At 42.8% G+C, this 14397-nt stretch overlaps 1 protein-coding gene across 5 annotated transcripts in view; it reads right to left on the reverse strand.

The window, feature by feature from the left end:
- The window catches only part of LOC144755394 (uncharacterized), a 56038-nt gene extending 43006 nt beyond the window's left edge, over positions 1 to 13032 (reverse strand). For 4 of the 5 annotated variants that reach the window (XM_078644251.1, XM_078644250.1, XM_078644247.1 and 1 more), the window contains exon 1: positions 7082 to 13019. In XM_078644251.1, coding sequence (XP_078500377.1) covers positions 10106 to 12151 — 2046 coding nt within the window. In that variant the 5' untranslated portion in view covers positions 12152 to 13019 and the 3' untranslated portion in view covers positions 7082 to 10105. Of the gene's footprint in view, positions 1 to 7081 lie in introns of all 5 variants that reach the window. The other variant, XM_078644248.1, reaches the window with a different exon arrangement.
- Positions 13033 to 14397: the final 1365 nt, after the last annotated feature.

Genomic DNA, 14397 nt, shown 5'->3' on the forward strand with positions numbered 1-14397 from the left:
CCAACCAGAATGGTATTTGTTCCCGTTTAGCCGGTACTTTACCTAGGCAGGACTGGATGTTCTGTGGTGTAATTTTATTTGTGTTCCCTTGTTGAGGGGTCAGCTGTGGAAGTTTAATCGCTGGCTGAATTGTTGATGTCCGCATCACATACTGAACTAATTGTCTATGAATTTTTATTAATTGTTTTAGCTGTGTTAACAGTTCTGCTGCAGACATCCCATTGATGTCTGGATGTGGTGTGTATCCGGCTAGGACCGGCCACGTTGCTCCTGGTCTACCTAAAGGACCGAGCCTGGTGATGTGATTATTATGTTTTAGGGCGCCATCAAATAAGAGCAAATGCTCTTGAAATTTGAGTGGTACTTCCACCTCCTCGAAAGGAGTGTACTCATTAGGAGGTTCCTCTATTTTGTAATAGTGGAAGTACTTTGTTACAGCATTAGCTGCTGGAAAATGTATCCATGAATAATATACCTCTGTCTGCCGATATTCGTGTGCCTCAATTACGAATATGACTGTGCCACCTCTAGGTGTCAGTCCATTTTCTATAAGTTTTAAGGTTATAGATTTTCTTTTAATGACCGGGATGAGTATTATATCCGGGTCTGCATTTTGTAGTGCAGTATCAGCTTCTGCTATGTCAGCTGCTAATCTGACTGCCTCTCTTTCTTCATCACTGTCTGTCATTTTACCGACAGGATGGTTATTTTGTTTGTTTGCAGATCAGGTTTCTTATGGAACAAAGGTTAGATGCACAATATTTTGGAACTGTTTATCCTTCAACGTTGACTATACCAAGAACCATACATAGGAGTTCCCTCCTGCGAGGTCTGGCGGATATAACCTTTCACCCACTCCAGACGTCTTTGGAGTATGTGGGAAAAGGGGTCTGAGTGAGAAAGCACGACTAAGTTACTCTAAATGTCTTACGTTAGTTTTATCGCCCTTTCCAAACGCGTTGGGCGCCATGTAGTGTAGTTCCTATCTTCCCAATAGGCTCTGCGCATTGGAATAATACCTACAGCAGTAAAGGCCTAGGCCAGACGTTAACTAGGTCTACTACTGTCGATACTAGACTTAAAGTTTTGGGTTTGCCAGCGTAGCTCAGAGTTCGCTAGAAACTTTCTCGAATGTTCAAGGAGGAATTAACTTCCCTGATTAGACAAGAAGGGATTTAGTTTCTGACAACCATAGAACATGACAACTTTGCTCTCCCCTAATCAAGAGTCAATCTCGAGAGTCGTGTGAACAAAAGGCAATTTATTTTACTCAGTCAGTACGTGCATTCTTAGTCTCATCAGAATGTAGAGAAAAGGAAGAGACGGGCGTGTTCAATAAAAAGGTGTTATTTATTGATCAGTCTCTTTTCTCATACAAGAGAAATGGATCGATATTATTGCAATACTTATAGCTAAGTAAAGTGCATACATTAAAAGCAATAGTATAAAGTAATACTGTAAAAACATTGATATGGTTTCTAAGCCATATGTTGTTTAAAATGAATAAAATATATTTACATACACATATACATTTGACTAAACGTACTCAACTGGTGTTTCTAAATACGCCTACCCCGTGTACCTGACCTAAGCCTAATACGTGGGCGGGAATAGAAAGTTACAGTTTAAGTTAAGTTTGTTTTTGCCAAGTGAATAACTAAAGAATTCTCTGTGAGGGGTTATTCAGTTCTGTACCTGGAAGTTAGGATGAATGAGGAATGGTATCTCTCTCTCTGGTCTCGATATTCCAGGCTGCCTGCGAGGGCTACCCAGAAACGCCGGTGCTGGATTCTCGGCAGGAGAAAGCAGCGCGTCTCAGCGCGTCAGGAAGGCGGGGCTGCTGCCAGCGGGGTCTGCTCTGCTCTTGGCTTCGGCAAGTATGGCTGCTCCGTCTCGTCACCACGCGTGTGTTTGCATATGGCAAGATCGGTAATATTTATACCTTTAAGGTGCCGAGATTGACGTAAGGATGGACATAGATACGTCAATAAAGATGTCATACGATTTGCTCGTTAGCACATTCTTTTACTAAAGTTCTCGGTGAAATCAAAACAATGGCCGCAGGGTTTTGCCCAGGTTGTCATAGGTTTGATTTGTTATGAGAACTCCGTATGCCTTATCAGGGGCTGGAGGAATATCGCTTGTCTAATTAGATCGCAAGCGTTATGACCTAATCAGATAACACGTTCCTGTGCCGTAGTGTGACTGCGTCAGATAACGGTATCTGCATCATGGGGGTTTTCTGCCTCATGGGCTGACTGCTAGTTAACTTGTTGGTTTGTTTAACTAGAATAGGGTCAGGAATAGGGGGATCGATTCAGAACCGATAGGAATACATGACAAAGCCTGCGCTTCCCCTTTTGTAATACTGCTAGCGTTTGGCGCAAATGTAGACCCAGCACTATCTTCAGATGGCGTTCCTGAGAAATCACTTTGCCTCTGCACCCGTGCTGTATTATGAATAAAGACGAAGAGGCAAACATGTCCATAGGAGGTGCCCTGCCGGTGCATCCCCTGAGGGCAGACCTATGTAGGGGACAGGGGTCCCGGACCCCCCTCCACCCGACATTCCTCTGCAGATGAGTGCACTCACTGCAGCAGCCTGCAGGGGGATCTCTAACCCCTATGAAGTGTAGATGGGATGCCAACTGCAAAAAGAAATACGGATCGGCTTTGAAGCAGCGGCTCAATATTTCACTAAATGCGCTACCCCCGGGGCAGCGCACGTTTGTAGCTGCCATAGGAACAGAGCATTCATTGTAATGGGACGAACGGTCCCCTTTTGCCCCTTGCGCACCTGCTTAGAGGTGTGCCGTGGCACAAACAAGGACAATGTGTCCTATATTTAATATGGGCTCAAGTTGGCGTTTGACAGCAATCATCCTAGATATGCCACCAATCATCCCCTGGTAGTTTCTTTGTCAACTTGTACATTCTAGATTCCCATCTTAGATAAGTGTCTGTCTGAATTATCTAGGATAGTGGGGTGGGCTTCGTCAGGTTTTCCTGCGATTACTGAGTAGTTAACACTCAACCCATGTCAATTTGTAATGTATAAAAAACACCTAATGAAGTCTTGCCGTTTTTTTCTTTAAATTGCCTCAGTGCAAAAGACCAGTCTTAAGTACTGAAGGTCACTGTTAAATATTGTTTATGGTTATTTTCAATGTTAATGGTTTCTTGAGATTATCCAGTAACTGGGTCTCTTGGGAATAGAGTTTAACATGTCCACCGTACATTGACAAAACAAGCCATGCTCGAAATGTTGAGATCATCAGGTTAATATCTGTACAAGACTGCTGAGGTTTAACTGCTGTGATTGTGTTTAATGTTCCAGCTTCTATGAAATCACGTTATGTAACCAAGTGCAACATACGTGGTGGAGCAAGACACAGGTAGGCTACAAAAAGCGGTTGTACAGATGAGTAATATGGCCAGAAACCCCAGAGTCCGCTCTAAGAACACGGTTAGATTAGTGTCTCACCTTCCAAAAAAAAAACATTTACCTGTCGATATAAGCCTAAGCAACAAAGAGTCACTTTTTTTAATGTTTTAATAGAAAGGATATATTAACAAAGACAGTATTTAGCTACTATTACCATTTAAATTGAAGCAATATACCCCGCAATTGACAAAGGCTGGTAAATTCACTTAACTTAATTGATAAAAACTGGCCCAAACTTATCCATGAGCACTTTATTATAATCACTGTGCACCCTAAAGGAACGTTTGGATTTCACATTTTAAGAGGTGTTAAGGATGGGTTAATATAGTAAAATTCTAGAGGTATTATTGGAACTATTCCACAATTGTGTCTTGTGCCAATTTTGAGCAATGACTGCCCATTAGTCTTTGTCTACATTTAGAGTCTGTACTTCCCACTTATCACAAATTTATGAAGCAGGACTGCTTTCCACACAACCTACTCTATAAATTGTTCTGGGACACGCTACTGAAAAAGGTCCCAGCAGCATGGGACTGGCTGCCCTAATGTAAAATGTGATATAGGTCAATTGACAACTCTTCTTGCAGGGACAGGTAAAAAGACCTGACCATCCACCCGAAACTGTATTGCTGCCACCACTGTCAGTCCTCTACATCCCAGCGAGCAGACAGTAGTCACGCTCGCCTGAAAGAAGGTGTACATGATGTTCTTTCGACAAAACAATTATTATAGGGGCACAATGCTCCCTCACTCGCCTGGATCAACCCACACTGTTATAAAAAAACTAGTAAGATGGGCATCATTTTGAAAGTGTTTTTAATTGTATTTTAAACGTATTACCATGTACTTTAATGGTATTTTTTAAATACCGAATAAAGGTTTTGATTGATTGATAGTATTTAATATCCTTTTTTTGCATCACAATCAGGCTTAGAAATGCACTCTTTCCAACATGTGTCACAATAGAAGATTGCTTCTTCAGGACCACAAATTATCATATTTAAATCTTTAAAAACACAAATGCAACCAATACTGCAAGTGCTCTTTAAAACAAATACTGAATGCCATTCCATCAGTTTCTTGATGCATTCATAGCTACATATGCCTGTGTGTGTACCTTAACCTCCAACAACTTTCTCTTGCTTGAAGTTGCATATATTTAAAGTCTGTCAATCAAGAACTCACATTTAATCAGACATTAGGTTTCGCCATAATTTCAAATTTGTTGCTATACTATCCAACATTCTGCTACTATAATGAAGAAGAAGAATGAAAGAAGAAGGTGAGACAGAGAATAATGATGTGAGGGTTTTTACAATCTGAAAAATGTATCTTAAAGTTCACTTAAATGCTCGCCAGACTGAGAAATAAGCTGATGGTATGCTTTTAATGCCGTCTTATGTTTTTTGCCTTACAAAAGGGCCATTCTTTTTACACCAAAGGCTCTCAAGCCTCTTACATTTCTTTTTAGACGCAATGATTTCCTCGTAAAACCACCAGCTTTGGTCTCGGAGCAGCTGGTTTAACCGGGGGAGGGGTGGTAAACTGGTCAAGAGTTTCTTTAGGCCAGCTGGGAGCGGACTTTGCTGACGTTGTGGTCTAGAATCAGAGTTTGACTTTTAAGGGCATAATAAAGCCTCTCAGGAGCAACTTTATACCACGTCCAGGCCCAGATGGGGCCAGAGTAGAGACCGCTCGCAAAATAGATATATAGGGATAGCTAGGTGGTCTGACCACACCAGTGGGATCGGCGTACAAATTCCACTTTGACCATGTTAGTAAACATGAGGTCGGGAATGTAACTGTGTTGGGGAAGATACTTGCTGGAGAAGCTGTGAACTCCAAGATCACCAATTAAAGTTTTAGCTATCTGACAATTGATATCATCAATCCGAATACTAAAATCACCTAACACTATCAATTTAGAATAGTGCAAAGCTAATGAGGTGCAGAAATTAGCCACAGGTCCTGGAGGGTGATTAATTAAAACTCTGAACCCTGTGAAGTTGTTTAAGAGGGACAGGGAGGAGGCTTTACTGCCGTCAATAGAGAGGTCAGAGAAGGAACATTTGAGGTCTCTTAAAAATGATAGCGATTCTATACCCCATGATAATCTATCTTGCCTGAGAATAGTGTAACCTTGCAGGATGGCCAGGGAAGGAGTCCTTATTAAGCCATGTTTCAGTTAGAAAAACTGTGTCTGCCCTGAGGTCCTCGAGAAAATCATGCATCTCAACTTTATGCTTGACAAGTGACCTACAGTTAAGAGAAGAACATTTAAAAGTGTGGTATGCTGATACTGAAGGGCAGATTCAAGTTGACATTAACATGAGAGTTGAGAATGAAAAACTGCAGTGGTCACACATAGGGTCTACATTTCCCAGGTTTAAGGACCCACAGCAACGGGGCGCAGGCCTATCAGATCAAGTTTGGTATAGAGTGGGGGCTGACCTAAAAGGCACAAAGGCAGACAGGCTTGTCTCTGGCGCGCCAGCATCACTGCTGCACAGCACCCTCGCTTTTAAGGCCAGCTTCCATAATCACTAGTACGCTGACCAAGCTGGTTCTTAAAACCCCCCCAAGTCGCGTAATATAACACACCACTGCTGACAGGTAATCCCGCTCCCTACGCGTATCCACCAGTCAAAGGGTGCCCTCAAACAACTCGAAAATCCTCAAAAGTGCAAAGAAGCAAACATTATCTGGGTTCCTTTCTCCCGAAGAAAATTTTTTTTTTAAAACTAATAGCAGCAATCTAGAATAGCAGCAGTTATGTGTAAATTGCCAGAGCGAAACTGATTTTTATTGGGGCAGCAATACTGTCGAGTGTGCTGAGGTGGGGGTCAAAAACCTTCCGCTTGCTACGAGGAGCCCGATGCAGGGGAACATGCTCTTCAAAACCATGCAGGGAATCTTTACTGTCCCAACAGTATGTTAAACATCCCATCGACAGCATGTTTTTACCACCTCTAAATAAAAATCAGCTGGTTTAGGTCGAAGTGGATTCAAAGTTTGAAACCAAGAGAGGAAAAACTCCACCTCTTAAGAACAGAATCTCAGAGAGTGTGCGCGCTACGGCAAGGATGTTAAAGAGGAGAAAGAGTAGGAAACCTCGCTGTCTCTCTTCTGCACTAGAAACCAAAACTTTAGCAGTCATAATGTTGATTTTCTAAGCAGATTACAGTGACCTTTACAAACTCTGAAAGATGGGATAGAAATGGGTCCCAGTTATGAGTGATGGACTGGCTTTACCTCTGTAGGAATGTATCATCCTTAACTATGAAATGGATCTTTTTGGAGTAGCCTTCTACAGAAGCTTAAGGAACTCGTATGGAACCAAACAAAGGTAAAATTTGATGCAAACCGTATAGGAGTCTTGAGACACGTTTCACCAAGAGAAAAAGCACGTGGTTTGCCAGAATGTGCAAAACAAAGCATGATAGTGCAAGTGCGCAATATCAGACGGTTTTGCGACACCACACCTTATTACCTCACCTCTTCATAACACAAACTACATTCTAGTGAACATAAATGTGGTTCCCACCAAACCCATCCCAATGCTATCAGCACACGTTTCCGCCTGTTATTTTGCAAACCTCACAATATCCCTCTGTCCACAATCCCAGCATTCCTTACCTTTCCGTTTGAAGTCGTCATGGTTCCACAATTCATCTTGTCAGCCCAGCTGTCTGTCTGCTACACCAGATCTAAGTTCCTCCCAGTTGCAGAAGAGCCATAAAAGTCAATGTTATGAAAGCACTTTGTGTCTTTTTACCTTTTTTAAAGACATTTACTGTGATATTTTTTAAAACAGGAGCTATTCTGAGGTCAAGTCACTAGGAACCTTCTTAATCAGAGGTACAAGACTAGGGTCCTATTGGTCTGGAGTTTGGGTCTTTGGGAAAGCAATGGGATGGAATCAGCCATTAAAATGTTGGGGAATCCTGTAGGCCAATTACATTTTAAGTTGGGAGTTCTGATTAGGTTTGAAGACCATCTTGCTGTATATGCTCAATGCCTGGAAGCGATTCTGTTAGAAGGGAGGGATGAATGAGAGGGGTTGACGGATCATGTGACAATTGTGGCAGTACAGGAAGGTCGGTTAGTTTGAAACTATGGTTAGCCACTCCAGGGTAGAAAAATCCACTCAACCGCTTGCATATGCGAGCTAAATTTAACGAGGTAGAGCTGCTTGTAGGTCCTACTCGCCAGAAACAAACTAACTTTTGTCCTCTATCTGGGAAAACGGAGCAAATGTGACAAGATAAAAAGATTTAAAGGCATTTTTATTGCTCACAAAAGGTAATGAGCAATAAAGATGCCTTTAAATCTTGTTATCTTGTCACATTTGCAAGGTTGGAGTTAGGTCGAAGAGCTTTTTCAAGGTACTAGTCCTGCAGGACTAGTACCATTTTTGGGATTTTTCGAGCTCTGCACTCCAACTTTGAGGGAGTCAAGTCTTGTGACTTCCATGTCAATAAGAGGGCGAACCAAACGAGTGAGTGGATGGAAAAGAAATGTGACTTTGGTCATTAACTCATCTGGGGCACCTACTGACACAACCTTGGTCGTACACCAGTACAAGAGGCATCCTAATCTGTCATTTGACTTAGTTTGTGTTGAATAGGAACTATGCCTTTTGGATCTTGTGAGCTTGGTTTCCAGCTCTAATAGTAATGCCATGTTCCCAGATTAGACGTATGGAGGCATGGAACAGAGGAGTAGGGGTGAGTGCACTCTTACAGTTTTAGCTTGGAGTGAGCTGCTAGAAGTCAAAGATTTTACACGTAAGTAGAAGCTGCATATTGGATATTACGCTTGAGACTTAAAATAGGGAGGTAATGCAGGAGAGAAAAACAAACAAAAGAGCAGATTAACATAGCTTACTTGGGTTTGCTTTCTAACACTAGAATACAATTGTCTTGATAAAGCAGTATGGAACCTACATCACACAAAGGAAGGGCAAAACTCTCTACAAAATGCAGATGAGAAGACAACAAATAAACATGCAGTAGTAATCAGCTGCAAATGTAGATTGAGACAGTCCTAAAAACACGGAAAGGCAGACAACTTAAGAGTGTTGAAGACCAAAACAACTTCTGTTCAGAGAAACCCATCTCAAGCAGATTACATTAACAGGCGAGGCAAAGGATAACAATGAGCAACTTCTACTATTAGCTTCAAACTCTGCAACAATGGAAATGACGAACCGCTCAGGTTAACAAATGTAGCAGAACGTTATAAGTAAAGAGATGCAAACCTCGATTTCCTTTGCATACATAATGATGCATTCATCACAGGACTGAAAGTGTGATTTGAGCTCAATATGCAATGGAACTTGTATGAGATGAAACCACAGTTCCTGGTAATCGCAAAGTACGTGAAGCACCTGGATACCCAAAGAGATGTATAGCGACCAGACAAACTCAAGCCAAAATTGACTTTACACATTGTTGCACGTTCTTTCTGATCAATGCATATTAAAGAGACAAAGTATAGTTGGTGTGGGAAGGATTTTGGAATACTGGTAGAAAGACTAACTACTCAAAGTATTTGTAGGTAAAAGCAGTTTGTGATCAGCCTGTCTGATATCCAATCTTTTAGATAAAAGTTCACAGGGGGCATTTATTCACCTATAATGTCCCATCAAATAATTGTGAGTCTCTCTATTTAATCCTTGCGCAAATAAAAAAATACTGAACACAGAAACTGGGTAGTCCTCCACAGTATGCTTACATTGTGCTCCTTGTATTCGCAGTTTAGTTAATACGAAATAAGTCATTTAAACAAATTCAACCACGTAAAAATAAATTCAGACCACTGAAAAATGCCAAATGCAGACTTAAGTCTCCAATCAGTATCATGAAAATCTACTCAAGGACCTCCAATACACTAAACTAAATTACAAGAGGAATATTGGGGTGCAGAGGGACATGTACAACCAGCAGACACGGGAAGGAGATTTCAATATGCACAAGTCAATGGCAAAGCATCAAATCCAATACAGGAGGCCAAATCCTCCCATTAGCAACAAGTTAAAACTCCAAGAGAAACGAAAAAATGAAAAAGTTAAAACTACCAGCAACGGGGTAGGTTCAGAATTTCAATCGAAGACATTCTAATTAAGACAATGTACAAGATTCAAGAATCTTTCAGACCAATAGTCTTAGAACTTGGAGTCATGATGACATGGGACAGGAGCGTATAAACTACAAGATTCCTCTCAGAGAGCAATATTATGGAAGAGCAGTTGACAATAGAACAGTTAAGGAGCTCAAAGCGCCTTGGGCACGAACATGGGAATTACAAAGAAAGCAAGACTTAAATTATTGACTATACAAAACTAGGCCATCAAGAGCAGAAAGATGTGATGTTTATACTTTGTAGTGACTACAAAGCAGGAAAAAATTATAAAACGCTAACCTACATGCAAAAGAACCAAAAGGTTAGTAATAACTTATGTAAACAAAGTCTAGTATGTTTCCATGGAAAAACCAAACTAACATTCATCATTCATGCTTAAATGGAGGCAACGATGGCCAACAGCCAGGTTATGTGCTATTGCAACAGACACCAAAAAAAGTACACAAAATGTATAGGAATAGAGCTAACTAAGCAGGTTCTAGTCTTTTTGGAGCCGCTCCGAGTTTCTGCACATCTTTAGTTCAAATAGTTTAAACTGCCACACTTCGCTACTGGGTGCGGTCGATAGCATTGGGAACACACGTGCTTAAAGAGGCAGATATTCCCGAACTTGCATTTTTCTATGTTGTACTGCTGGCAGATACGTGTTTTTTTGGTGGATCTCCTCTTGCCTCGTCTCGTCTTCCTTTTATTTGATGGCTGGGACATAGATTTCAATTTGCTACACTTCACCCTTGGGTGATTATCCCCACAGCCGGAACAAACATGCTTGTAGCGGCATATTTCCCCCACCCTGCATTCCCCTTTGTTATAGAAAGTGCAATAGTCTTTGGTCACTGGGCCAACACTGGGATTCTTTTGGTTCTCTTGTTTGAGCTTCTCAGGGCCAGGTTTCACAATGGTACACTCTGCACTTGGGTGCATACCGCCACATTTTGAACAGATGGTCCCAACCTTGAAGTCACCCATCCCCAATTCAGGTTCCTGGTGCTGGCGGGGTTTTTTCTTCATCGCTGCCTCGTCATCGAGTTGCTGTTTCGTCTTTAGTTTACGTTTCTTGGACTCCAACTCCACTTTGCTACAATCCACCCTTGCATGCGCCTCACCACAGCCAGAGCAGAGATGCTTGTACTTACAGTCCTTACCAAACTTGCAGTGCCCATGGCTATAGACACGACAAATAAGTGACACTGGATGCATCTTACTTGGATGTTTCTGCTCCTTATGTTTTGTATCTTTGCCATCGAGGTCCCTCTGTGGTTGCTGCCTAACGACTGTCTCCTCCCTGGAAGATGGTTTAGGATGCATGCTGGATCTGCATCTCATCTTTGGGTGCTTACCCCCACAGATGGAACAGAGATGTGCAAATTGGCAGAGTTCTGCCAGTTTGCATTTGTCTTTATCATACAGCTGGCAGGTTTTCCCAACTGCCTTCTCCCCTTGAGGGTGCAGCACTGGCTTGGAGGCCTTCTGCCACAGCTGAGGGTGCACCACTGCCCAGCTCATATTCGGATGGGCCTCTTTCAATTTACGAAACAGCTGATCGTAGATGTGCCATGCACCCTCAGGCAAATCGTCATGGGCCCTGCGGATTGTAGCGATATAGTCAAAGAAGCCTGTCATCTTTTCTGGTGCATCTTCTAGAAGAATACTACCCATTACTTCAAATGCTTTCTGCCAATTCACAAGTGTCCTGTCATTCGCATCCACTTTTTGGCCGGGGCCTTTGGTGGACTGCCCTTGCAGAAGGGAGAACATGTCAAAGAACTGTAAAGACCCCACTGTCTCCCGTAATTGCTTGGGGACATGGGCTGCTAATGGCTTAACACAATGGAAGTCATCAGCTACCCCAGCAGGGGCTGGAAGGACTGACCCAGTAACTGCCACTGAAGGCAACACAGGCATTACCGGCAGCGGACTGGCTCTAGAGATTGCATCAGTTGGTAGTGGTCCTACAGGAACAGAGGATGCATCCCATGAGGGCACTTGGGCCTGTGCATCTTTACTTGGCCTCTGTTCCCACATGCCTGTAGACAGACCTGGCTGGCCATATATCAATGCTGGGCCTGAAGGCTCACATGATGGGAGAGTCTGCCTGCTTCCTGCCATCTCTAGGCCAGAAAAATAGTTGTGGAACACTCTGGTCACCTCAACAATGAACTCTTTTATCTTTGAGTGCCCAGGCGTCCCACCCTGATACTTTCCCTTGGTGCTAAGCACTGGGGGCTCCTCTCGAGGAGAGAGGATGGTTGCACTACACTTAGGACACTGTCCAGACCATGAAGGCCATTCATTGCTATTCAAGCAGGATGTGTCAATTACAGTCATCTCCTCCTCTTCATCCCCAGACTCCTGGCTGACCATTAGATTGTCTTCTGAGATAGGACCTTGCTGTGACCAATCTCCAAACTGACCCCTGAATCCCTGGCCTTTGCAAACACCGCTGGCAGGTAAGGAAACGTCCACTCCCCCACACAGTAGGGTGTCCACTACAAATCCCCACCCCTTTCGCACTGCCACATCCCAGGTCATTAGCACGAGCTGCTCATCACTTAGCTCCATGATAGGCTTCTTTCTTAATGTGCTTGTTGGATTGCTTTGCTAATGGCACTATCGTCCAGTGGAGTCAAGAAGAATGATGATCTTGTGATAAAAAAAACCTCTTGTTCGGGGTGAATGTGTCGGTCTCCACCCGATCAGTTCAGCATACCTCTCAATGCATGCGTCATAAAAATCCAGCAAGGCCTATGTAACCGAATTAGAATGTTTGTGGGTTATAAAAAATACACTAAAGGGACTACCTCATCAACTTGAACAAATGTAGTTATCACACCAAGTGCACTTATCCTCCAGCTTATACACACACAGAGCAGTGTAAACCGTGTGGCACCTAATTGTTGATCAATGCCTCTTGGAAGTGGTGGATGCTGCCAACTATGCCTTATGAGGGTGGGAGCTTTGCTGGATCTCAGGCTTGAGAGTTGATCTGTTTCTAGAAGGGTTAGATAAGCTAACTATCCCGAGTTGAGGTGTGATCTTTGTGCTTTTTTAGGTGTTAGACGTTCAGTCAGGATATGAATGACGGGGAAGTTGTAACCAGGGTGGGGGTAACACCGGTCTTGGGAAAGATTGTGATTGCCCAGGGCACCGGCCTCGTCGTCAGGGTAGCTCAATCCAGGGGGGAGGAGTGCTGTAAACAGTCTCGTTGGGCGAGGGGAAGATTTGCTTAGTTCCTTAAAAGGGTACCTCCGTTACCGGTGCGGAATAACATGGATTGTCCGGTTCTCCATCACCACATAAGAAGCTCACTCGCAACGCGATCTGCCGTAACGTATAGTTAGTTTTGATTTAGGGAAGTAGAACACTTCGTTGGACGCGTTTACTTTCTCTACAGAGTGATGACCAGATCTCCCATCAGCCCCCAGCAACGCGCGCCAGTAGACAGAAAAAGCCACGCCCACAAAAGGCCTCGACAAATCACGGACTGCATGAGCTGGCGACGGAGAAATCCATTGAAAGTACATACAAGCAGACATTTTAGAACAGGAAAGTGGGACATTTAAAAGATAATCGGGGGAATAGATTTCCCCAATTGATTTCTATTTAAACAGATACAGTTTCAGGCGGGAGATAACTCAAAGCCGTTTTTAGCCACAACAAAATTAATAACGGGGAGTCTCCCGTCTGAATCGGGTCGATTGGAGTGTATGATATAGTGGAACTTTTTGGTTGTGATGTACAAAAAATGTTCCTTTCTTTAAAAAAAAAACGGAGATTCGGATGTATTCAGAAGGAAACGCAAAGTGTCAGCAGCAACAATATTAAACGAAATAAGCTCTCTTTAACTTGACAAAGAAGCCCATTGGTTTCCCTTGCCTCTACGAATAATCGTTTAAAACGGAAATGTACCGTATTCTTTTCAAGTACGCCGGCAGCCCATCGATCGATTGACAGACCTTATTAAGCTGCTCAAGAATAACGATGGTAACTTGCTGTTGCCGGAAAAGGAGTCAGGCCAATCCAAGATGGCCGATGAATTAGCCTTCTTTAGACGAACAGCATAGTTTCAGCTTTTTTTATTTAGGAAAAAAAATCGAACATTCGGCTGCATCGTCGTAAAACGGGCACTTACCTCTCTCCCTCAGTTGGAGGAAGGGCTGAGCAGCAGGGAGGCTCCTGGTGGGGCTCTGCATAAGATCTTAACTTGGAATAAATCTACATAAAGAAACTACATGGAATGGAGCTACTTCTTTACAACATATTTTGGCGATGATTTTAAGGAAAAGAACCTGCGTATGCAACTTCTGCGGACTGGAACTATGAACTTTAAAAAACTTCAAGGTAAAAAAACTTAAAATTATGGGGCATATTATTGAAAGGGCGAGATTTTGATCGATACCTTATATCTATTGATCCAAACCTCGATCTGGTCGACTGAACCTTTGTTGCCTGTCTTGGAGGAAGTAAGTGCCCCTCTCTGCAAGTTAGTTCACCCAATAAAGTACTCTGCTCCCAAAGATCACAAACAACTTCTAGCTTTCAAAAGTTTATTGTAAAGATATGATAAGCTGCAAATACAAGCATCTCAGAATGAGATTCACGAGATACACAGGTCCAATTACATACATGTGCTCTCGGAAAGCCCTCAGACGAGCAACAGAAATCACTAACACAAGTTCTAAGAATAATAAAGCTATCAGCATTGACGCATATCTCTCCTTCATTTAGGTTGGAGGAAAACGCACAGGTTAGGCTGTCCCTACCCTGCTCTAGATGGTATCCCTACTTAACCAAAACCCAACCTAACA

The sequence above is a fragment of the Lissotriton helveticus genome, chromosome 5_1, assembly GCF_964261635.1.
Source record: "Lissotriton helveticus chromosome 5_1, aLisHel1.1, whole genome shotgun sequence".
In the NCBI taxonomy this organism is placed as follows: Eukaryota; Metazoa; Chordata; class Amphibia; order Caudata; family Salamandridae; genus Lissotriton; species Lissotriton helveticus.